At 39.6% G+C, this 24,313-nt stretch overlaps 1 protein-coding gene across 5 annotated transcripts in view; it reads right to left on the reverse strand.

The window, feature by feature from the left end:
• The window catches only part of DACH2 (dachshund family transcription factor 2), a 564,418-nt gene extending 542,271 nt beyond the window's left edge, over positions 1-22,147 (reverse strand). For 2 of the 5 annotated variants that reach the window (XM_019487926.1, XM_019487924.1), the window contains exon 1: positions 21,582-22,143. In XM_019487926.1, coding sequence (XP_019343471.1) covers positions 21,582-22,066 — 485 coding nt within the window. In that variant the 5' untranslated portion in view covers positions 22,067-22,143. Of the gene's footprint in view, positions 1-21,581 lie in introns of all 5 variants that reach the window. The other 3 variants (XM_059732736.1, XM_059732734.1, XM_059732735.1) reach the window with 3 other exon arrangements.
• Positions 22,148-24,313: the final 2,166 nt, after the last annotated feature.

Consider the following 24,313-nt stretch of genomic DNA (forward strand, 5'->3'; position numbering starts at 1 on the left):
TATGCAGACCATTTCCTGTTTGCCTTATAAGACTCCACATATTTGGGCCCAAAACTATCAGCCCTTAAGAAATTCCAAGTCGGCCAAACAAAATGTTCAATTTAACACAATTCACCTGCTAAGGAAAAAACGAACCAAGGGGATACATCAGTCATGCTGCTTTAATGACCAATGAAAAACACTCAGGCTGCAAAAAGACATTGACTTTGTGGCACCATAAAAAATTGTATGGCAGTACAAAGGCTAAGCAAACAGACGTCACAGCCTTTTGTTGCGTGACAAGTACTTAAATTTTGTGGCGGCAACAGATCTAGTAGTAATTTGTCCCTCCTTTCTGTGGCCAATGGCCATGCACTTATAGCAGGAGAGTGCCACCTACCATGATGTCATGCCCCAGGTCAGGTTAAAATATGCAAGCATGCAGTGGGGAGACCCCTATGGGAGTTCTTTCCTCTGCACTTGAAACCCCTGCAGAGGGATTCTCCAGCACCCGGTCTGCAAGTGAAGAGGGATTCCCTCGCACCCTGACATGGGGCCAAGTCTGCAAGCAGGGATTTTCTGTTTACAGATGTGCCCCCTAAAATCAGGGCATAGCAGCACAGCCCTTTTCCCACAAGCTCAGATCCCTGAAACCCCAGGAAGGCCAGGGGACCAATCCTATGGGACAACAACCCCAGTGATGTCTGCAGACATCCTTGAAGTGAAGAATCAGCTGTGCCACTACACATCACAGAACAGCTGATCATGCTCCAAAGAGGTCACCCATGTCCAAACTTATCTATTAACCAAGACGAGGGTATAAAAATCTAAACATAATAGAAAAGAACAGTAATGTGTGTGTTTTAATCCACGGGTACCAAAATAATCTAGCCCCATTCATGATCCAGACTGGTCCCACAGACAAACCCTGTGCACTTAATATGCCAGACTGGCCCCAACACCCCAGCTTTAAAACACATCTTAACTCACTTAAAGCCTGTAATTCTCCTTGCAGTTAAAAAAATTATTTTTTAACTTTCTGCCTTACACTATTGCAGAGTAGCTGAGCAAAATTTAAAACAGTTGCTGTATTTTATTACAGAGATGCCTACATTTCAGTGGCAGATTAGCTCTTCTTTGTACATAGTTTCTAAATCTGTTTCTTTATTAAAAATAAAAAAAAATTAGACATAATGTATAAGTATATTTTAGCCTAAAATTCACTCTCTAAATCTTCTTAGTAAAAGTAGATTAATTATGTATAGTTTCTCCCCTAGTTTCACTCTAAAAGCCTAAGTTACCAAAGGGTGGAGAGATAAATGCTTCTTCATAAAATCTGCACAAATTAAATTTTAAAAGGACAAAATTAAGCTCGCAATGGCTTTGCAAGCTTATGTTTGAAAAGTTTTAGAGTTAATAAAATTTTGAGGAGTCAAATGGTACAAATCAAACTAATAAAAAATGGATAAGATTTTATCCATGTTTTTTTCCCTTTCTTTCTTTGTAAAATACTTTGGGATGTTTAGGGATGAAAGTACATGTAAAGATTGATTTCAAGTTATTAATCAAATACACTTGGCTTGCTGGGAGCTAAAGGAAGAGAAAGCAAATAAACGTCACCCTTTCCCACCCTCAATTTGTTTATGGAAACATTCTGCTGGTATTTAAAGACCATAATTTCCAAGGAGTGCCAGAACTTATTTTCTTCATTTTAAAACATTCTACCAGGTATAGAATCTGAAGACAGCTAAAATAAACTAGGTTATTTATGAGGGTCAGCATTCTAAACTGCTAGCAAATTTAGTTTGTGGTAGGATTTACCCCAAGGGCATAGGGCAGACACTTGGTCAGTAGCAACATCAGGATTATTCTGGTATCCCCATTCCTAATTTCTTGACATACAAGTGAACATTTGCTTTTCCAAAAGTCATGGTTCTCAACCTGGTAGAGTTTTTTCAGACAAAGCTTTTCTTCTTGCATCAGTTATTTATTCTTTGAAAAAAATGGGCACCATGTTTACAAAGGTACTGACATGGCAAAGCATTTCTATTCAAGAAAGCTCTTCCATGCAGTTTTACACTTGAAGCCTATGGATTATATCACTTACTGCTTTAAAGACCAATTTTACAAACTACATATCCCTAAACAAAGTCAGAATCAGCTTGTTACAAACATTCATCAACATACTTTGTTCCAAATAAAAGACTGTAGATGGTGGAGTAAGGCCAGTCACCAAATGGCTTCCAAACATCCTCAGTTTTACAAGTATCGGAGGATCTGCTTTAACAAACCTGTAGAAATCTCTCTAGCTCTGCTAAACTGGCAAACTGTTTCTTTAAAGGTACAACAGTTAAATTATTTACTTTCACTTGTTAAAAGAAAATTACACACTAAGATGTTACCTTATTAGATTCAGAAATTGATCACTTGTTGAAGTCTAACATTAGCAACTTTTTAATTTTGGTATAAAAACAAATCTTTATTTCACGCCATTGTGGATGAACACCAAGAGTTGCTAGTCGCCACTCAATCTGGATTTCACAAATCTTTGCCTAAAATATAAAAGCCAGAATTAACATCTGCAAGCAAAGCAGAACCTTTGCTTCAGTAACTCACAGACAGAGGCCCAAAAAACCTTATAACCTATAATATTTCCAAAAAAAAAAAAAAAGGATTTATATTGGAGCTTTTTCCCTTAAATATAAAAATGTTACTTTCATAAGCAGTTGAAAGTCAGAAAGGAGCTAAAATAAAAGTTGCATTCATACATATTTTGCTTACAAAATCTGATGGAGATTTATTGTTAAGTACTGAGGACACAAATATCACTGTAAAAATTTTACAAAACACATATATGTTATTCCAAGATATACTATTGGTAAAGACGAATATAAAGGCTCTCTATTTCCCTGTATTATCTTTTCCAATTCTTATAAACAAGAGATTGGATTCCTAAAGCCAGATTATTAAATTTTAGGTTAAAATTAAGGGGCAAAGAATGTAAAGCAGAATTACTCCCATGTGAAATGGCATTGCAAATCAAGCCCAGAAATAATACACAGACCCTTATTGTTGCTTGTTGAGAAACAAAATACAGATTCATCTTGTACAATTATAGTACCTTCAGCAGTTTTATTGTCAGCTCCCATTTTCTGCTTCCTGCATTCCCCCCTTCTCCTGATTCAAAACCATCCCTTTAACACATCATTCCTAATTAGATGATTAGTGCTTGGAAGGGCAAGAGATAAGTCATTTGCATAATTTAATCATAAAAAGAAGTTAAAGATACAGAGTTTGCTGTTCGTTTGTACAATTATCTTCTCCGGCCTGGGGGGCTCAGATATTAATGTGATTAAACAGTATTTCTGCAAACAGGCAACTGTATGTCCTCTATTAAAGCAGAGCTGGAGGCAAATGAAAAATTAATTTTAGAAGACAATCAATTTTATTCTACATGACTGTAATAAATAACAGCCCATCTGCAGACAAGTCATTAGGCCCTGGGAGGGTACATGTGTCACAAAGTCTAAATGACACAGAAGGCTAAATTTTCTACCAAAAACAGAACAAGTAATAAATGGTCCACCAGCTGCCATTTCAGCCTAGAAAGTAAATGCATAGGATTTCCTAGAAACCAGGTATACATAGAAAGTGCTAATCATGGGCACTTCATTTAGAAATACAGACAACTCATGGCTTAACATACCTAAAGTTTTCAATCTCATCCTATAAATTATATTTTTCATCCATACCAACCCATACTCATCTCGTAATGGATAGTCCTTTCATTTGGTCAGTGTTGTCAGCATTTTGAAAGAAAGAACTAGTTTGAAATAGTTGAACTAGTTTGGGTAGAAATAACATTTCTTACAGGCTCATTCTCCACAAGCTACATAAATCCTCTGGAGTTAACTAACTTGCTGAAATAAAAATCAGTAAAACAATTATAGAAACTACTGACTGAATGTAAAGTGTCCAGTAACATCAACCAACAGTTACCACATTCAGAGAACCTAAATACCCTTTAGCAATACACTTCTTGTAAAAATTTATCAAATCTCTAGTACCCTAATTCGTCACTGTGTAACATATTACAAGCCTCATGACTACCAGACATGTGTGGGTATGTGAGCATGAGTACCTGCACATACATGTATATACATACATCTACTAGATCATAATTTGAAGGCTCCTTCATAAAACATTTTCATAGATTTTCTTTTCCTCTACATTTTCCCATAAATGGACACTAAAAATAAATGGAAATACAGTCAAAACTATTCTTTACAGAATTATGGTAACTGAATATGTAAACAGTCCTGAATAGCTTTATATCCAAATATTCGCAATTTACACAGTAAAACCCCAGATCATCTATATCTGAAGCTGCTTAGTTCACACCAAGTGCCAAATTAAAGATGAGCTGTTCAGCTTTTTACCTTGGTACTTCAAAGGGCATTGGTTTTCAGGTGCAGCTCACTGGAAAAGAGGCACTCTGAAATAAAAGACTGCAGCAAAAAGGTGGACAACCTCAATAATCCCACACAGCCATTGGCTGGGGTTCTGTATAAATACCAGCTAGTTCACAAACCTTCACCTTAATAGGGGGTAAGGAATCTAGATTCTTTGCAGAAATTATACAAAATACCTATTGTATATGGTAACAACCATATAAACCATCCAATACATACATACAGCAGAGATTGTACTGCTTTGTTTTCCCAAATATAAAAAAATATATATTTTAAGTAGAAAAATGATTTGTGTACATTAATTTAAAAAAGCCACCATCAAGATTTAAAGCACACATGCATAACACTCTTTATACCGACTTATTAATAGCACTTTATTAGCAATATAAAGAATTTTAAACATCTGTATGAAGCATGGATTTCTTAGGGTAGTATCTTTTATTGAACCCACTGCATACCTAGGATAGAGTTAAGAGTTAAAGAAGCTTTCAAATGCAAGACATTCTTCATCTATACAATTTGTCTGCTTTCTGTATTTCACGGAACAGGTAAAATTAAGTTATACCAGTTTGTTTACACTTAGTTTCACATCCTAATTTTCATTAACACAATGCCATTGTGTTTGGATTACAAAAAAGGTAAAAACTTACGCTGAAAAGCAAACTTTTTTTTCATTAGTGAAGCAATTCACTTCTCATTAGGTCTTCTGGACATTTGCCAAACCCTATATATCCATTTCTAAAGTACTTCATATGGTCCTTTAAAAAAAATACACACACACACCCATATATGAAGTAATATTTTTTTTCATACATTTCATAGACATTAGGGCTGGAAGGGATCTTAAAGATCATCAAGTCCAGTCCCCTGCCCCGGGGCAGAAAGTCAGCTAGGGTCAAAGGATCCCAGCAAGATAAACGTCCAAACGTTTCTTGAATGAGTCTAGAGTAGGTGCCTATTCCAGGACTTGGGAGCTCAGACAGTAAAGAAGTTTTTCCTTATGTCCAACCTAAAACGGTCTTGGAGGAGTTTATGACCGTTGGTCCTTGTTATCCCTTGGGGCGCTCTAGTGAACAGACATTCTCCCAGATCCTGATGCACACCCCCTATGTACTTATAGGCAGGCACCAGGTCACCCATGAGCCTGCGCTTTTCCAGGCTGAAGAGTCCCATGGCTCTCAGCCTCTCATCATAAGGCCTATTCACTTGCCCTCTGATAATGAGCATGGCTCTCCTCTGGACTCCCTCAAGCCTCTTTACATCCTTCTTGAATTGTGGAGCCCAAAATTGGATGCAGTACTCCAGCTGTGGCCTCACCAAGGCCGATGCAGCGGGAGGATGACATCCTGAGATTTACTTGAGAAGTGTCTATGGATGCAAGCCAGTTTGTTTGCTTTACCAGCTGCAATATCACATTGGTGGCTCATGTTCATCTTGTGGACAATCATGACCCCCAAGTCTCTTTCAGCCGTGGTGCTAATGAGCGTAGCACTGCCAAGCCTACAAGCGTGATGCAGGTTTCCCCCCTCCCAAGATGGAGTACCTTGCATTTTTCGGTTTTGAACGTCATCAGGTTTATATCCGCCCACTTACTAAGCTTATCCAAATCAGCCTGGATCACTAGCCTATCCTAAGGTGTGGACGCTATGCCCCAAAGTTTAGTGTCATCGGCTAACTTGGCCAGCGCACTTCTGACACCAATGTCCACATTGTTGATAAAGATGTTAAAGAGAACCAGTCCAAGGACAGAGCCTTGGGGGACACCACTGGTCCTGGAGCGTCATAATGATTCGCTTCCATCAACTACTACTCTCTGGGTCTGACCTTGGAGCACATTTCCCAGCCATCCAACTGTGGTGTGGCCAAGGCCACAGTTGGCCAATTTTTCCATGAGATCATGGGACATCAAATCAAAGGCTTTTTTAAAGTCCAGATATATGCTGTCAATCTCTTCTCCCTTGTGCAGGTGATATGTTACCTGGTCATAGAAGGAGATGAGATTGGTCAGGCAAGACCTACCTGAAACAAACCTGTGCTGGCTGCCCCTCAGGATGTTGCCATAAGCCAGCTTATCAAGAAGGGTCTCTTTGATAGTTTTCTCCAGAATCTTACTGGAGATTGAGGTCAAGCCAACTGGCCTGTGATTCCTGGAATCTATTTTCCGCTCTTTCTTGAAGATGGGTACCACATTGGCCTTCTTCCAGTCTTCGGTTACTTCACCTGAGCGCCACAAGTTTTCAAATATTTTGCCAATGGTTGGGCTATGACACCTGCCAGCTCCTTAAGTACTCTAGGGTGTAATCTGTCAGGACCAGCTGACTTGAAGATGTCCAGCCTCTCAAGGTGTTCCTTTACAAGGTCTACACCAATGCTGGGTATAACCAAGCCCTCACCCTGGCCGTCAAGCATCATGCTAGGCAGGGCAGTCCCTTTGGGTTGAAGAAAGACCAATGCAAAGTACCCATTAAGCAGGTTGGCTTTTTCCTGGGTGTCAGTTATCAGTTGTCCCATTTGGTTTAGCAGGGGTCCAATGTTACCCTTTCTTTCCCACCACCCCCCGATTCTCTACATATCTGAAAAAAGACTTTTTATTATCCTTGATATGTAAAGCCAGATGTAGTTTGGTTGCAGCCTTGGCTTTCCTGATCTGCTCCCTGCAGGCCCAGACCAATGCGAAGTACTCCTCCTTGGTGGTGATCCCAGCCTTTATAAGTCTCTCTTTTTAGGCGAAGGAGGTGCCAGCTTTGTGACGGATAATAAAGGTGATCAGCTCGCAGTCACTATCACCCAGTTTTCCATCAATTCTTAGGTCACCAACTAGATCATCCCCTTTGGCCAGGACCAGATCCAGCAACGCTTTACCTCTTGTCAGCCCATAGACTTTTTGAGTCAGGTAGAGCTCATCCATGCACACGAGGAAGCTTTGCAACTGATCAGATATGGCCGAGTGCTCTTCCCATGAGATGTCTGGGTAATTACATTCTCACATGACAACCATGCACCGAATGGTTTATTTATTTAATTTCTTGTCAGGAGCTGGCTAATCTATATTGCCATAGACGAGGAAACAAGTGAATCGGACTCAAGAAATTATACACAGGGAATATTTTGATGCATTTATCCACATTTTCAAAAACTGCCCATTTACAAGTTCAAATATTCTAAAATATATTCATTACTTAGAAGTTATCACTAATGAATATCTACAAATATTTGATGGCCTGCGAAGTAGTCTGGAAAACCTATTCCTGAGAGTACATCAGACATTTTGGCTGAAGCTGATTGGGAAATGTAGGTCACACGATATAATATCAGTTCTGTGATTGAGGATAGAGATTCTGGTATAACCACAAGTTCATCATCTACTTTCCACAAATACTTTTCACTTCATATATGTTGTTTCCACAATTTTTTTTTGTAGAAAACTTATGTTAAAATATACAAAAGAAAGAGAACAAATAAGGGCTGTTAACATGGAAGAAGAGGGACTAACATTTTTCAACGCTAAGAGTGGCACTGTACTCTATCTTGTTAGCCCACTGCAAGATGCTGCTCAGTTATCACAGAAGTTGAACTTCTCTTAAGATGTAGGAAGGGGTTGACCATTGTCGGGACAAAGACCAGGATTCCCGAAAAGCTGGGAAGTGGATGGGGTGTAGGGGAGGCGGAGCCCCAAGGAACACCATGGCATACCTGTTAGTACCTCCGTCCCCGGGACCAGAGGGGAAGAAAACACCACTGAACACCCTTCCTCTTATATATACCATCAAACCGTGGCAGGCGAGTTGGGGGAGGGATCCTGACCATGGGGCAGAGCCAGACTCACAGCACCTACTCAGGGCGCGATCATCTGTCTGTCTGTCCATAATGCTTTATTCGTTCTCTGATTGGTTGTTTCAGTCAGCGCTGTGAATGGCTGCTGAGACAACCAGAGTGCTCCAAGAGCGTTCCGGACAGGAGATGGCTGCAGCAGTAGCACAGCAGAGCACCACCATGACAGCAGCGATGGAGGGGACAGAACAGGACTCACCCCCCCCGCTCCCTGGAGGCAGTGGCAGCATATCAGTGGCAGCATATGGTGCTGGCCGAGGGGGATGGCAGGGCAAGCTTCACCCCCCCACACTCCTGGGAGGCGGCAGCAGCGCGGGGTGGTGACGCTCCTTCCCCACCCCCCATCATTCCTGATGGGCAATACACTAGTTATGCTAATAATGACCTGCACTTGGATGAGAAGCACACTTGGCCAAAGCTTGGCAGCTAATGGCCAAATAGACAGTGAGTTGGGTGTCTTTTATAACTAATTATTCTCTCCTTTCTACTTTCTTTTCTCCAGAAGGCAGGTGGATAAGGAGAAAAACAAAAACAAAAACTGGTATAGCAAGAACCACCAGTAAATTACATGACATGTACAGTCTTCCTTGAAAGCCCATCCTTCCCTCCCAGAGAATAGCAAGATGGTCAGGCATGGCCTCCCCATGACCTGCAGGTCAGTACAAGGATGGTAGCATTTTGCTTCCTACCCCCCAGATGTTTGTATGATCTTTCCAATCAATGGGGAAGATTAAAAGATAAAATATATTCCTATCACAGCAAGAATGGGGTTAATATTCTTGCTCCCATCTGATCAATGTTATACTTTGGAAAGCACTAATAATGCTGATATGTACAAACCTGCTTTGATTGACAAAAGAAAATATAACAGAAAGCATACAACCAACTACAGATGCAGTATTAAAAGTTAACATTTAGAGACCTCACCTTCTCTAACCCAGGCTGCTTGACTCATAAAAACTGTAACCTCAGATCCAAACCAGCAGTTTCCAAAATCAGCTAAACTTCAGCATTTTAGACCTACAGTTAAGGGAAAAAACAAAACCAGTGTGCACACCCCTGCCCACCTCACTATTACTTTTGTCAAGAAAAAAAATGGACCTGTTGATAAAATCCACTGAGAAAATGGTGGGTGAAAAAATTAATCAATATATTTTCTGGGAAAAAAAAGGCATTTAGTTAAACACTGCATGCTTTCCTGTAATGCCTCCATCAGAGTATACTACAAAATCATTGTCTCCTACCCTACCTACTACTCTTGCTTTAGACTTTATGGAGTTCTTAAACATCTATCCTTCACAGCCCAATCCCAAACTATGTTTTTCCTGACAAAGATGCATTCAGATAAATGTACCTAGAAGTTAATCCAACTACTAACAATAATTTACGAACTCCAAAGGAATATAACAGAATGAGCTAAATTTCAGTGTTTCATATGCACTATAACTAAAGATAAAAGAAATGTTCAATGAGACTGAACAAATAAAATTCACATAACCCATCTTGTAAACATTAAACATATAATCCAAAAAAATTGAGAGAGTTTGAGAGAGCTTAACACTTTAATTTTTTAAATTCATGTTTTCAATTTCCGCCCCCCATTATCAAATGCCCCCCCCCCTTTTGTTTAATATTTTGGCAAATTTCAGATGGAAGAAATATCTGTTTGGACCATGAGAAAACTAGCTGAGGAATAACTAAACCAAAATTGAAACAATAGACAACCTGGCAGAAAGAAAGAAAACAATCTTGCACTGGGAGCACTGACCTAGGATTCAAGGTACCAGTGCTATTCCTAGCTGTTTGCATAGCACTGACATTCACTTCCTCCTTCTTTACCTCAATTTCTCTCTGAATAATTGAGATATACAACTTCCCTATATAATGTAAGGCAATCATAATTAATGCCTGTAAGTAACTCGAAACCTGAAAGATATTATGGTGCCTAAATACCCTTAAAAACCTGGTCTCAGGTACCAAGTGCTGTGGGAAACCAAAACGTTAACTACATCTTCAAAAAGCCTGCTGTTCTGATATCTTCAAAAGAGAATCTGCAATTGCCCTAAATATTATTTATAAGTATATATATTGAATTCTTGATGTCAGATGATTAAAGAGTATATATATAGTCTAACTTTCTTTTATCTGCCACCATTTTGATTGTGGCTCTCTAGTTTAGATTCTGGAAGTGAGAGAAAGAAGAATGATGTAAGAGGAGAAGTTTAAAATCTATCATCTTCCTTATGCCTGGTGGGAATTTCACATGTGCATTCAGAAGAAAATATACCCAAAAGATAACAAAAAATCACACACAGAGAGTTGAAGACTGAGATATATTTTCTCACACAGCATACACCCCAAAATAAACTATGCACCTTGTTTTTAGAAAGTCAGAATAATATATATATATTTCTCCCCCTCCCCTGAGATACAATCACGCAAAGCAAGGACAGAGCTAAAAAGTTTGCAAAGCTATGAAATAGTACAAGAGAAAATAGGAGTAGCTAGCAACCAGCAAAATTGCCAGAAGGTAGCTTGATGAGTAGAACACAAGTAGAACATCAAGAGCATTAAACAGGAAAGAATCGTTAGCACCTGTGGGGTTTAGGACAATGAGCTATTTAGTCAATCGACTCCCTCAACTGCCTGAAAAGAAACTTCACTGCTACTTTTGGGCAGTTGGTTTTGAAGAAAGAAGAAAAGCCAGGTGCTTCTACTACAGGCAGAAAAAAGCAGTTTCTGCACTCAAAATACAATTTGGGGGGCTGATTTTGAGGGGGAAAATGCATGTGGTATCTTAGGAAATATGGTATATCCACAACCTATGCAAAAACTTGTAGATTTCATGTTGGTCTGAAGCAAGAATTTTCCTATGGTATTAATTAAAAATGTCCAGCAACTGCTGCAAGACCCTGAGGCAGGGCAAAAGAATTGTACTTGTTTCCACAAGTAAATGCATAGTAAACAGTTCTTTAAATACACTTAAAGCATAGGGCTTCAGTTCAGATTATTTGGGTTTTTTTAAATGCCTTTTCTTTTTTGTGAATACATAATTTATTGTTACATCCAAGTAATTCAGTTTTTCCAATGATGGAATTTAGTCTGTATTCATTATAATCAGAACAACATGTATTTTCTACATTTATTAAAACACACCATCTGCCTCAATATATATGTCTACAGAAATTTAGGTAAGAAGCAAGGGAGAGGAGACAACAAAGAATTGTCATCTTCCCGATTTTCAAGATTATATGGTTATTCCACAAGTAATTCTGGGCAGAAGTATCAGCAGACCACTCGCATTCACATGAGTGTGAGCAAACAGTATTTTGACCAACACAAGTTTCAAAAGACTTGGTTTAGCATATATTCATGCCTTCAGTATGGCTGTTTAATACACCCATTCCAAATTAATGCCAATAAAAAAAAGCTTTCCTACCACACACTACCAACTAACCATACTCTCCAAGTAGGCTGGCCTACTGTTTGCATTAATGGAAAGATGATTATATTTAAAATGTAATAAAAAGTAACCATTTTGCTGTAATTCCATTTTTCCCAGAAGCTCAGCAAGAGGAGAAAAAATATAATTAAGGATGTTCTGAAAACTGACATAACTAAGATGAGGACATTGCGAGAACATTAGTAATTTTTCCCACAGAATAATGGAAAAATAAAGCTTTGTATATAATTTTCAGAATAGGTATCTGATATATTCTTAAATAACAGGCATTTATTAGGGACACAAACTTAATTTCTGGTGTATTCCTGGCTGTCCCTCACACAATAATGAAACTCCAAGATGACTTCCATTTTCTTCAAAATACTCTGATCCTGTACATCTATACAGCATCCATTAAATATTAACACAACTCATCCTCATGGATGCAAATGTTTAATCCCATATTAAACTTGAATTCTGCCTAAATTTCTGCGCAGGACAGTTGTAAATACATTATCGATAAGATACTAAAACTGTGGTCACAGGAACCCCAGGGCTGAGAACTATAGTGATGAAGAACATTAACAATGACTGAAAAATGATGTGTGTGTGTTGGGGGGGGGAGCAGAAACACAGGATTTTTCCTGGAAGAACTCAATTGTTCTCAATACTGATAATGACGGACACCTGTTCAGAATATATGGAATAGAAGTGGCTCATTCCTCCAAAAAATTATGTGAATAATTAATAGAGAAAGCACCCAAAAGTCAATATTTCTCCTACATGCACAGAACACTCTATAAAGAGTCTTACCAGCCTGACTTCTGAATAAAGCAAAGGAACATATAAAGATGATGGAAGTGAGGACACACTTCAGTTCATTCTAGTCAGAAACCTAACTTGACTACACATTTTTGAAAGCAAACAAACATGAAACAACTAAGGAAAATTTCACATTAAAAAAAAAAACCCCAAGCACATTTTACTCTATTTTAAACCTTATATCTAAAAATAATTATCCAAAATTCTAGCTAGTACAGCTTTTCATTTTACAATACTATCACAAACAACGCAACACAGCATTACAGCAGATGATCTCAAACCTATCAGGAGTCTATTCTAGCCTCAATGTGCCCCACACAACTTCGGCTAGTATTAAGGGAAATCAGACGTGTATTTTGAAGGAAAAATTACATTAAAACATTTCAAAACTTTGATTCCATTTCCGTTTATAAAATGTCAAGGTGTTCAGATTACAGAGGACACCACGCTCTGCGGAATGTGGATTAAGTTGAAAAAAATTAAATTATGCACACCTATATATGTAATAAGAAGGGTTATATTTTCTCTTATTACTTTGATGACAGGTGCAAAGCACTCGTACTACAAAACTGTAATGAATATTGTCACCATAAACCCTCAATTCACAATATTATTAACAATAACAATAATATGGCCCTGCACTGCCTAGAGAATATATATCACATGTATCATGTACTATCCCAATTTTTATATGTTAATAAATTAATAAATAGTAACCAATTCATTGATAAAGAATAAGCCAAGCAAAAAGTTACGGTAATATCACAACCAATGTTAAGTTAAGCAAAAATAGATTTCCTTCTAAATAACATCTAAATGCTCAGGGTTCTAACATATTGCTGCAAGCTATAATGGTTATAACTGTTAATCCAATACACCTTTTATACAAACCCATAAACACATGAGTGGAAAAATAGCACAGATGTTCATCTCTAATGCAATTTCCATTCAATTTCCTAAGTGCGGTCCCTGTGTGCAAACTAGCTTAACGTTATGTTTAGCTTGCAAATTCTTTTAATAAATAATGAATGCAATAAAACTGGTAGATCAATGGCAAGCTGAGAAATCATAAAAAAGCCTTTTGTGTTTAGGCTGTTGCTGATTTCAAACTTTAATCCAGAGACACATCAATATTACTTTTTCTTTTTAACCCATCACATAAATAGCAGATAAACTAAAGGTAGCTTAAATGCTGTTACCAGATATCGGTTGCCAGAAACTTGATAAGATCATCAGACACAACTGCAATTGAACATTTTAGACCTTAACATATACAATGCATTATATGCTGTTTAACACTGGGCTTGTTTAAAAATCCTTGTACAGCAATAAAATGAGCGCTATTCATTTGTTCTGGCTCTTTTACTTTTTGGGAGAGCAGCATTTATAATCAGAATCAAAAAGGAGGCTCTGACACAATACACTCTAACAAGCAAAACAGGCTTAACAGGTCAAAATAATGTACAGCTACAGGAAATATAATCTTCCCAGCCTTACTGTTGATAGTGAACTTATACACATACATACATAAAAGCTATACCGCCAAAAAGAGAGAAGAACGAAGAGGAATATAAATTTCAGTATGTGTATATTGTAAACTTTTCATAGCAGACACCAAAGTGTTGCTATGAAAGTTGTCAATACTATAGTTATCAGTGTTTCTTATTCATAGGATGTGGAACAAAAAAAGAAAACACCTATTACCAAGTCATGTTGGATAACCATGTTTTACTGAGGAGGAAACCAAGATCAAAAGTGCACTGCCCCAGGGGACAGTTCTAATATCAAGCAGGATAAATCTAAATTACTGAGAATCATTACAAACTAGTGTGCTTGTACTAACAATTTGTGTTTAACCATAACATACAAAAAGGTGTACATTGAAAGAGTGTCAGAGAACTACAGTATCTCTAAAGTTCATTTCAATGAAACCTGGAGGATTTCAAATCAGGTGTTTTCAAAAGGCAATTTATACCGTGTCCTTTCTATCATTTATAAAATTTTATTCTTATTGTCATAACACATTATTTATTAGGAGTTATTCAGTTAAACAAAAAAGAATCAGTAAAAGCTGTGCACTTCTTATATTAACTTCATTTACAGAAAAAGGGTTTTTTTGGCTAAAGAAAAATCATAGAGGCCTTTCATAAATTAAATGGAAAAAAGGGTTTCATCTGATTTCTGTTTGTTAGACAAGTATTTCAAACCTAAAGACACAGACCTTCTTCTTCAAGCCACATATAAATAACATTACCACAAGATACACAAAAGAAAGATTAAAGATCCCAAGATCAGTGGAAGATAAGGCCCAAAATTATTTATGGCATACACCGTGAAGCAAATATATGCACAATTCTTTCCCCAATGCCTAACAGCAAATCAACTATAGAAAGAAAATCAAATGCAGGCTGTAGCGAGTAGGTCCCAATTTTGAAGACAAGGACTCGGATACTAGAAATAACTATAAGTAAGTTCTTACTCGGCTCTTGTTTTGGCAAATTTCCACTGGTTTCATCAGGAGGTTTATTTGAGCAAAGTCATGAACTTTAGGACTGGGACCGAATGCCTTGTATGTATCTGCTGAAAAACTATTATTGCATCAGGAGTAGTAGTAGTAGTAGTAATAGTAGTAGTAAATAATAATAATAATAATAATAATAATAATATTATCTTTGGCCAGGACCTTACACTTCGTATTTCCTAGCAATTTTTATACTTGTAAAAGTAAACCCTTCATTTAACAGCTGCCATTGTATCAAAAACATCATGATTCTTTAATATAAGGAACTTTTTGCTGTGGTCCTTTACTCTACAGAAGTTTGTTTTAAACTGTCCTTTAAAACAAAAGAACAGAAGAAAACCATGCACACAAGATGTACCTAAGAGTAAATATATATAGGACAATGGTTCTACAAAACACAGACAGAGCTGGTCACTTCTGGAAGCTTTGTAAGCCTAATGCTATTGCCACACATTGATATATTGGGCAAACGAAGGTGAATGCAGCAATACTAAAGCTTCAGGCCATTTGCATAAACTGTGAATTTCTATTACATATTGTTTCCTTTATCAAATTGAAACTACTGAAGCAAGAATATGAAGAAGCCCAACATAAATCTGGGAATCTGTAACAGGCATTTTCTATAATTTGCTCTCAGAAGTACTGTAAAAGCAAAGTCAAACTTTAAAAGCAAAGGACCACAAAAGTGCTGTACATAAGTCAGGCATCATATATAAAATTAAAATGCTAAAAGAGAAAAGATGGAATAGGGTAAAAAGTTGAGTAAAAGCTTAGATGGACACAGCTCAGAGCCAAAAAAATAAATAAATAATCACAAGATATGCATTTATCTATTTAAGCACATCAAGGAAACCCTTTTCAAGATGACTAAAAATTGTGTTCAGTGTAGCTGGGCAATAATCCACAGATCATAACAAAGCATGCGCTTTAAACAAGCTCTTCCATAATAAAAAGAAAGCAAAAAAAGTTCTGTAAAATTCAGAGCATTCCAACCTATTTTATGATCCATGATCCACAGGTTCTACTACAAGACAACGGATAACAGACTGTGGCTCAGAAAAATTGAGATTCAACAATTTCTCTAATATTCTTAATGTAACCAATGAGCAATAAAACAGGCAGAAAACCAAGCTTTTTCCCTATTCAACAGCAAACATATTCAATCAAGATGCACTGAATCCAAAGCAAACCTTAATACGAATGTTTTTTTTAGAAGTCCCACATAGAAGTAACTGTAACCTGTAATCAGTTTGGACACAATGATATTCCATATATCAACATGTCCTAATCTTACATCATTTATTCTGGTCATTCCTGTTACAATGAAATATTAATGTTGAGAAAATGGTTACACTATATTTAGATTTTAATATTGATTTCCACTATTTTGAAATAATTAATCATTCACTATGAAACTATCCATGTTAAACTTCGTAGTGCAATGTAATCAGATGGTTAGTATTTTCCTCAGAATGACCCTATAATTAAGTTTTTTGTTTTTTTTTTTACCTGCCCCTTAAAAGACAATTTGGTTATTCTAGCAGAACTGGAAAAAGGGGATACCGCCACTTTAAAAGCTTCAATCTCTTTGACATTGCTGGCAGTGTATGGGAACATTAATGCATCTGTCATGATAACAAGCTAAGAATAACATCTAGACATCAAACCGAGCAGAGAATCCATCTGAAGTGATTCATTCAGATCTGTCTCATTGATTTATTAAACACAGGGCAACATCTGCAGCCTCACAGAGCCGCTTGGCAAAATTAATGCAAGATCAATTCAAATGGAAAAAAGTGCAAAAGAGATAAATCAAAACACAATTTGCATGCAGTTCCACAATCAGGCTTATTGGGTGCAAATGCGCAATTTCCCTCCCAAAGCAAATGAGTTTAAATGTTGTTTTATCTCTTTAGAATTGTGTGATTTGAAGTGACAGTGAAGAGTTCTGCAGGTTGAGATGGTGAAAAGGAAAAAGGAGAAAAAAATGCTTGCAAAGACCTTTTGAATATGCAACAAGAATATCATTAATACTTAATTGTTTTGCTTTTTTGTCTTTGTTCCAGAAACAGTATTATCAATTTGTAAAAGTTACACGCTAGAAAACTGAAATATAGATATAGACGGGAAACATACTTAAATCTCCATCTTTTGGGGAAAGCATTTTAAATTACAGATGGAAAACTGTATTGCTATCAGAAAAGTAGAGATTTTTGATCAAGGTTTGCTCCAATTAGTTTTGGTTTTGATGAGCATTTTTAATTCCAGGCATTTTAAGACAAACAACTGAACTTTTGAACATTTTTATTTTTTAAGGTTTTCACATTAGGTATTTTTCTGAGGATATTAGTAATTAAAGTGGAAAAATCTCTCTGAGAAAACTCCACTATGACAGCAAAATACCTCCAGAAAATTTCCAATACACAAAGAAAATAAAGACTGAAAACCTGAATATTTTTAATTTAATATACAATCAACTCCTAAATTAGCAAGTTTGGTCAAGTCTGAATTCATGCTAAATATTTACTTGGGCAAAGTAGTTTATGCAATCATAAGTATACATTTAAAAATCAATGTACACATGGAAGCACTGTGCAGGGGCACATGACTGGATTGCTTTAATTATAATCTTGACATCATTCTTCTAATAAAAGACAGAGCATTGTTGACTATGGGCTGCTTTTAATAGACAACATGACTAGACCCTCATTATCCCATAAAATAAAATGCCTGCATTTACTGCCTAGATTCATTTCTAAAGCCTTTTATTGTTTGTGAACAAGCCAAGTAATACAAAATATTAGCTTAACAAAATAGTTTAAATTCATCACAGAAAATAAACCATGTGTTGCTTTGTCTCTCTCTTTACCAGAAGATATTCTCCTCTCATGTGAAATATTTTACTCCACGTTCACCAGTTAATCCAGAACAATACTACACTACCTCAAGTAGACAATGGCATTCATCAAATACAAACACTCATAAGAATGGGCTGGCTATGATCATACATATATAATTCTGATATTTAAGGGACTATATATGTAGCTATGAGTACTCGCTCTCAATTTATTTAAAAACTGTAAAGGAACACCATTACATTTTTCTGTTATTAAAATCGTGGACTAAGCTTTATAATGTTATAGCTAAAAATCAATAACTAGTTCGCTATTTTGAATAATTTTCCAAAATACCATAGATGCTTCATTAGTTAGCCAGATAAACATGCCTCACCCATTGTACTCTTGAAGATGCTACTTACAATAAACTGAATTAAGAAGTTCTTAAAAGTATTATTTTACAGTCCTTAAAACCAAATAATATAAATAAAGGCTAATGAACAACCAAGGATAACAATACTGTTTTTATGCATGCATGAAAAAATGAAATTATGTTCCTACCATGGAGAAAAATAATATAAAGATCAAAGAGGTTGGTCTTTAATGTTAGACATAAGAAATGGATTTATTAAAACTTTCATTTATAGATGCATATCTATATAGTAAACCCTGGACTTATATATATATATATATATATATATATATATATATATATATATATATATATAGTCCTCTATAAACCTGTTCAAATATGAAAACACTGTGAGACAAAGCAAAAATGAGAAAAAGTAAAAAAAATTATCATTCCTTGTTTAAATTTACCTCTCTGTGTTTTACATCCAACAAAACATATATTTCTTGTTTCCAATTTTGCAATAAAAAGTTTTTTAAAATTCTACTGGTATGAGGGGAAGACTTTTATATGACATTTCTAATGGCTTTTCCAAGCAGTTCTCGAGTCTGACCCAATATTTCAAAAGGATTTTAAAGATGATTTATATATTAATCTTCTACAAAATGGTTTGCAGAAGACAGAGAATAAGGAATGTACAGCACCTTGAAGAAGTTGTGGGATGTAATACTGGAGTCATGTGGTGGAATGATTCACATCTAAAAGTTGTGTTATGTATGTCCTGCTATCGCATTCTTTCCTAATTTCCCAAGTACAAAAATGTAAGAAGTCTACAGCAGCTGACTGTTCTAAAAAGTTAATTGTTTAATTGATAAAATACATTGCAGGAGGATACAGGATATACTGCATGCAAGGCGATAAGAGAATTCCACTACTTATGTCCACATATCTATTTTTAGCAAACATTTTTGGCCATGAGTATCTTAGGCCATTCAAGAAATGAGAACTGTCTACTAATCAAATGTATGGTTAAGCAGTAAGATCCACATGATACGGTGCACTTAATGGCACTAAGATGCACTAGTTAACTTTAAGATCAACAAAAAATAATAATAATTTCACATGTACTCAGGGTGTCTGATCCCATTCTATCTGTGTAGGCAAAATGCAAAATACACTGATAGCAGTATTCAAGATATCGATACTTTCAAGAAAAAAATACTTCTAGGGTAGTGCTAGATGAGAAAGTTATCTTAAAAGTCTACAGTGAGGTGAAGATAAATGTAATTTCCATAAGTAGGTAAGTGCAGCTTATATGCAGAATGCATGCACTTTTCTCCTACACATCCCTTTTACTCCAAAAGTTACTTTTGTTCTGCTCAGGTACATACTAAATTTCAGTTTTGTTAGTTGCTCTAGCCAATACTGCAGCAATCTCCCTGACCCTGCTGATTACATTGCTTACTTCTTCTGGATGCATCTTTCAGTCCCTTCCCACAGCATCTCTCAGCTCCTATGTTCACAGTTACAGCTCTTCTGCCCTTGCCTCTCATCTGCTCCATGCATCTCTTACTCCCTTCTCCCACTCACAAACAGGAGAGTTTGATGAATAAGAAAGTGCTAAAATAAACATTTCAATAAATTCTGTGCATCTTCAGCCATTTGTCATAGAAGAAAAATCTTCAAGTCAAGTATAAAAGGGCTGCCTCATCCACTCGGTGGTGTGCAGTTGCATGTTTTTGCTAATAAACTTTGTCATGCTGTAAGAGTTACAGAAGTACTGTGGTTGAGGCCAACTCTCTCCCACCAGTCAAATTTCTGTACGCTGTTACCTTAACAACATTGTGAGCAGGGCATCCAACAAGGTAGACTGTTGCCTATGAAAGCCTATGCCTTTTTCACAGAGTTAGTCTCTAAGGTGCCACCCTGCCCTGGCTTCTGCCTCACTTCAGATTAAACAGGGCTAACATTTGAAGTAGCAAATTTAAGTGAATCTGGTCTAGAAAACCAGAGATACTGTGCATGCTAAATCTGCCATGTCCCTTATAAAAACAACCCCCCCATCACTTATTTCAGTAAATGAACAATAACAGTTACAATGTCACCAAAGATTGTGACATGTTGAAATAAATGGACAGCGAGAAAGTAAGCAAGAAAAGACATCCTTCGTGCAGACACAGATAGGAATGGAGCGCAAGCATCCCTCAAGTGTCTCAAATTGTTTTGTCTTGTTCTCAGCAGTGAAGGGAACAAAAAAATTGCTATTCAAGGATCAAAGATCCCAGCAGTCTTTCCTGCCCATGTGTAGGGGGGGCTGGACTCAGGGATCTGTAAGGTCCCTTCCAGCCCCTAACAACTATGAAACTATGAAAAGCCTGTTGTTGCTCTAAGTCTGCAGCAATGGAAGCAAGACCATTTTCCCAAGAAGCAGGCACTTCTGGTTTCATTGTGTACATCTGCTTGCTTAAAAGTGCACCCATGACACAACAAGGTCTCAACAGTAGAAGTAATCACCTGTCTTATACACCTAGGGGGAGGGAGGGAGGGAAAAAATGATTAAACATTTGCCTGCAATAAGTCAGAGCACCACCAGTCAAAAGTACTTGAAAGCAACATAGACACAGAAACTTTCTTGGTGAGACAGAAAGGAGGAACACATTGAAATGCAAATCTCTTTCAAGAAGCGTCTCCCAGACTGTTAAACTAAAGACTGTCATCTAGACCTCTGACTCTTCCAACCTGCCCCATCTTACTCCGTATTTCAGTCCGGCCCTGAGAGTTGCGGGCAGGGAAGGGGGTAGTTGCTGAAATCATCATCTCTAAAGGAAGAAACTAGGAGGTCACAAACAAGGATTAAGACCCGACCCCCCTCCCCCCCCAGTATGAAGAGCCCAGCAGGGACCTTCCCTGCTTACAAGCGGCTGCAGCCACGGGAAAGCCTGTGCCTAGTGTCACGTTGTCCCACTCAGCAACAGTTTGCCCGTGAACCGCCAGCCCTCCTCCGGCACATGCTCGGTGGCTTGTTCACGGGACCCAAGGCTGCTGCCTCCGAGGCACCTGAAAGTTTCAGGGGGGGAAGGACCCCGGCTGAGGCCTCGCTGCCCTGTGAGGAGGGTGGAAGGGAGGCGCTTCCCTCCGCCGCTGCTTGCGAGAAACTGCAGGAGAAGTGGTTTAGCAAGAGCCCGCCGGGGCAGCGACTCGCTGAAGCGCAGCAGGAAAGTTCCCGGGAGCCTCCCGCTCCCCCTGCCCGGCCCGGCCCGGCCCGGCCCCAGGCGCCGCGGCAGCATCCCCACCCCGCCACCCCCCGCCCGGGGCGGCCGCTCACCTGGCGTTGGTGCAGTCGTTGTACAAAGTTTCAAAGTCCTTCCTGGTGATGAGCTTGCAGCGGTTGACGCCGGGCTGGATGGCCCCCAGCCCGCGCAGGATGCGGACCTGCTCCACCGTACACACCACGGGCGATATATCCAGGCGCTTCAGCTTGGTGTAGACCGTGTGCAGCCCCCCCACCAGGTGCTTGAGGAAGAGGTCGAAGACCTGCGGCAGACAGATCAGCTCCTGCCCCTCCACCAGGAACGACGCCACCTTCACCCCGTGCAGATCGACCATCTTACACTCGTTGCCGCCTCCCCCGCCGCCGCCTGCCCCGCCGCCGCCCGCCGAGATGAAAGTGTTGATGAGGCTGTTGGCGAGCCGGGGCGACTCGGCGGGGCTGGGCGAGTACAGGGGCTCGGCCCGGAACAAGCCCCCTGCGCCGCTGCCGCCGCTGCCGCCGGACGCCGCGGAGATGACGGGCGGCGCGGACACGGCCATGGCCACTCTGCCTCGGCCGGTGCCGGCGCGGCCGCTCCCGCCTCACGCGCTCCCGCAACTGTTCGCAACACTCCGCCAAACACAGCCCCGCTCCCGCCCGCCCGGCTCCCGCCCTCCTCCCTCACACGCGCAGCGGCAGCCAGGCTCCACCGCCCACACCCCTCCCAGCCCCGCCGGCACGGAAGAGTGACAGCCCCCTGCAGCCAATGCGCCGCGCCCCGCTCCCGCGCGGCCCCTGCCACTGGCTGCCGGGCGGCGGGCGCGGGGCGGGCGCTTCCCCGGCCCGAGTACCTGAGCCACCGCCTCGGAGTGGGGCTGCCCCGCACAGGCGGGCCGGCGGCTCAGCCTCCTCGTGGGGGCGAGTGGGAGGTGTCCCCTCTATCCCCAGACCGCCCTTTTCTTGTGCTGAGCAAAGTTGTGGCCGAGCGGAGAAGTTGGAGAAGTCGGTCGGTGAGGGCTGGGAAGAAACCGGGCGCTTGACGGGAGGGAGGCAGGTGCGACCCCCGCGCCCTAGCTAACACGGGCTCCCCGCTCCTCCTGCCCCTGCGGGTACCCGGCTGTCATGTCAGCCCCGGGGAGAGGCAGTGAGCTCCGCGGGAGGCAGACCACGGCTGTCTTTGGCCGAATAATAAACTCGCCTTCCCGCGGAGTTGGCTCGGGATGCGCAGCGCACCGTCCGTGAGGGAAGGGAAGACAGCGGCACTGGCTGCTCCTCGGCGTCTACAGCCGAGCCAAACCTCCAGGGGCCAGAAGCGCATTAGCCAAGGGGGGTCGCTGAGAAAGAAGTGCAAGTTGGGCCTCATGAAGAGAAGGTGAACTACTTCTCTTCTCAGGAGAGCTTCTCTGTAATTGGCTGCTGTTTCCAGTAGCTGCGACACACGGCGCCAGAGGAGGTCCACCCGGGCTAATGCTGATCCTCTCTGTGCCCTGCGCCTGGGCCCTGGCTCCCACGGTAGCCTTCACAAGAATTTAAGTAGAGAAAAACTAGAAAAGCTGGGAAGACGTGGGATCAAGCAGTATCTGCACCAGAAGAGTGGCATAGGTCCAACCAGGACTTGTGCCACTTTTCCACCCTGACTAGATTAGCTGCCTCGCTTGGGACCAAGTACCAATCTTGCCCAAAGGCACTCAAGGGAAGGTGAAGCAAAAACTCTTCAGGAAGCTAGTCTCAGGTGCTATGTCCCAGCATCAGCAACCAGAGCAGCACTTTCCCAGTACCCTGGACACAGTCAGATGACCTGTTCCAGTTCTGAGCCTGATTATTAATTTCAGAGATATGATTTGCTGTTTGATCTTGACTTTCACTGGTGGACAGCCATCTCATTGCCCCTCTCCTCCCGGCCTTATCGCTCTTTTCCTCCCCTCTGTCACTGTCCTTCCATTCTTTCCCAGTTCATCTTCACTTTCTTCAGCCTCCACTGCCACTAGCTTTATCTTTCCTTTGTTGCTCCTTTAAAGTCCACCCCTCCTGTGTTTCTCACTCAGTCGAATTTGTCAAGCAACCTCTTAAATGCATCATCACAAAAATGGGAGACAAGCACAAACATATTTACAACTAACATTAAAATAACACAGCATTTGCCAAACATTACTTTCAGTACTCTGCATACTTATTGTATCCCTTTTTCCTTTTGTCATTCTTGGCAATTAGTCCTCAGTCCTGCAAAAACATATTAACATGCTTAATTTTGTTCACTGTTTAGAAACAATGAGACTATTCACAGTGCCTAATGCCTGGATGAGACTTTCCACTATCCAAGCCTTACACTGGAGCCTCTTCAGGGCAGGGACTGCCACTTACCATGTATTTATGCACAGTGTCTAATTCAATGGGATCATGAACTTAGGCAGGATTTCTGCACACTATAATATTATAAATAACATATAAAGGCCCTCAGACTAAAAATATATGGGGTTAATTTATTGGGCATAATTCCTATTAGAAGATTTAATAAATCATAGTTAAAGATTTCTCATTGTTTTTTCTCCTTTAGCCCCTATACAGACATTTTTGCTTTTAGATTAATGAGACAATCAAATTCCACTCTGAGGATTTTTTTCTTTTTTGACTTTAATGTCTTCCATAAGCTAAATATATTTCTAAATAAGGCTGAGTTTTTGCAAGGCCAGAGGAAGCCTTGCGCATCAACACCCTGCAAGTTGGAGTGGCATGAAGCAATATAAAATCATAAAGGCTGTAGTAAAAACAGTACCCTTGAGAGGTGACTATCCATGGAGAAAAGAACT

Source organism: Alligator mississippiensis, chromosome 8, assembly GCF_030867095.1.
Source record: "Alligator mississippiensis isolate rAllMis1 chromosome 8, rAllMis1, whole genome shotgun sequence".
Taxonomy (NCBI): Eukaryota; Metazoa; Chordata; order Crocodylia; family Alligatoridae; genus Alligator; species Alligator mississippiensis.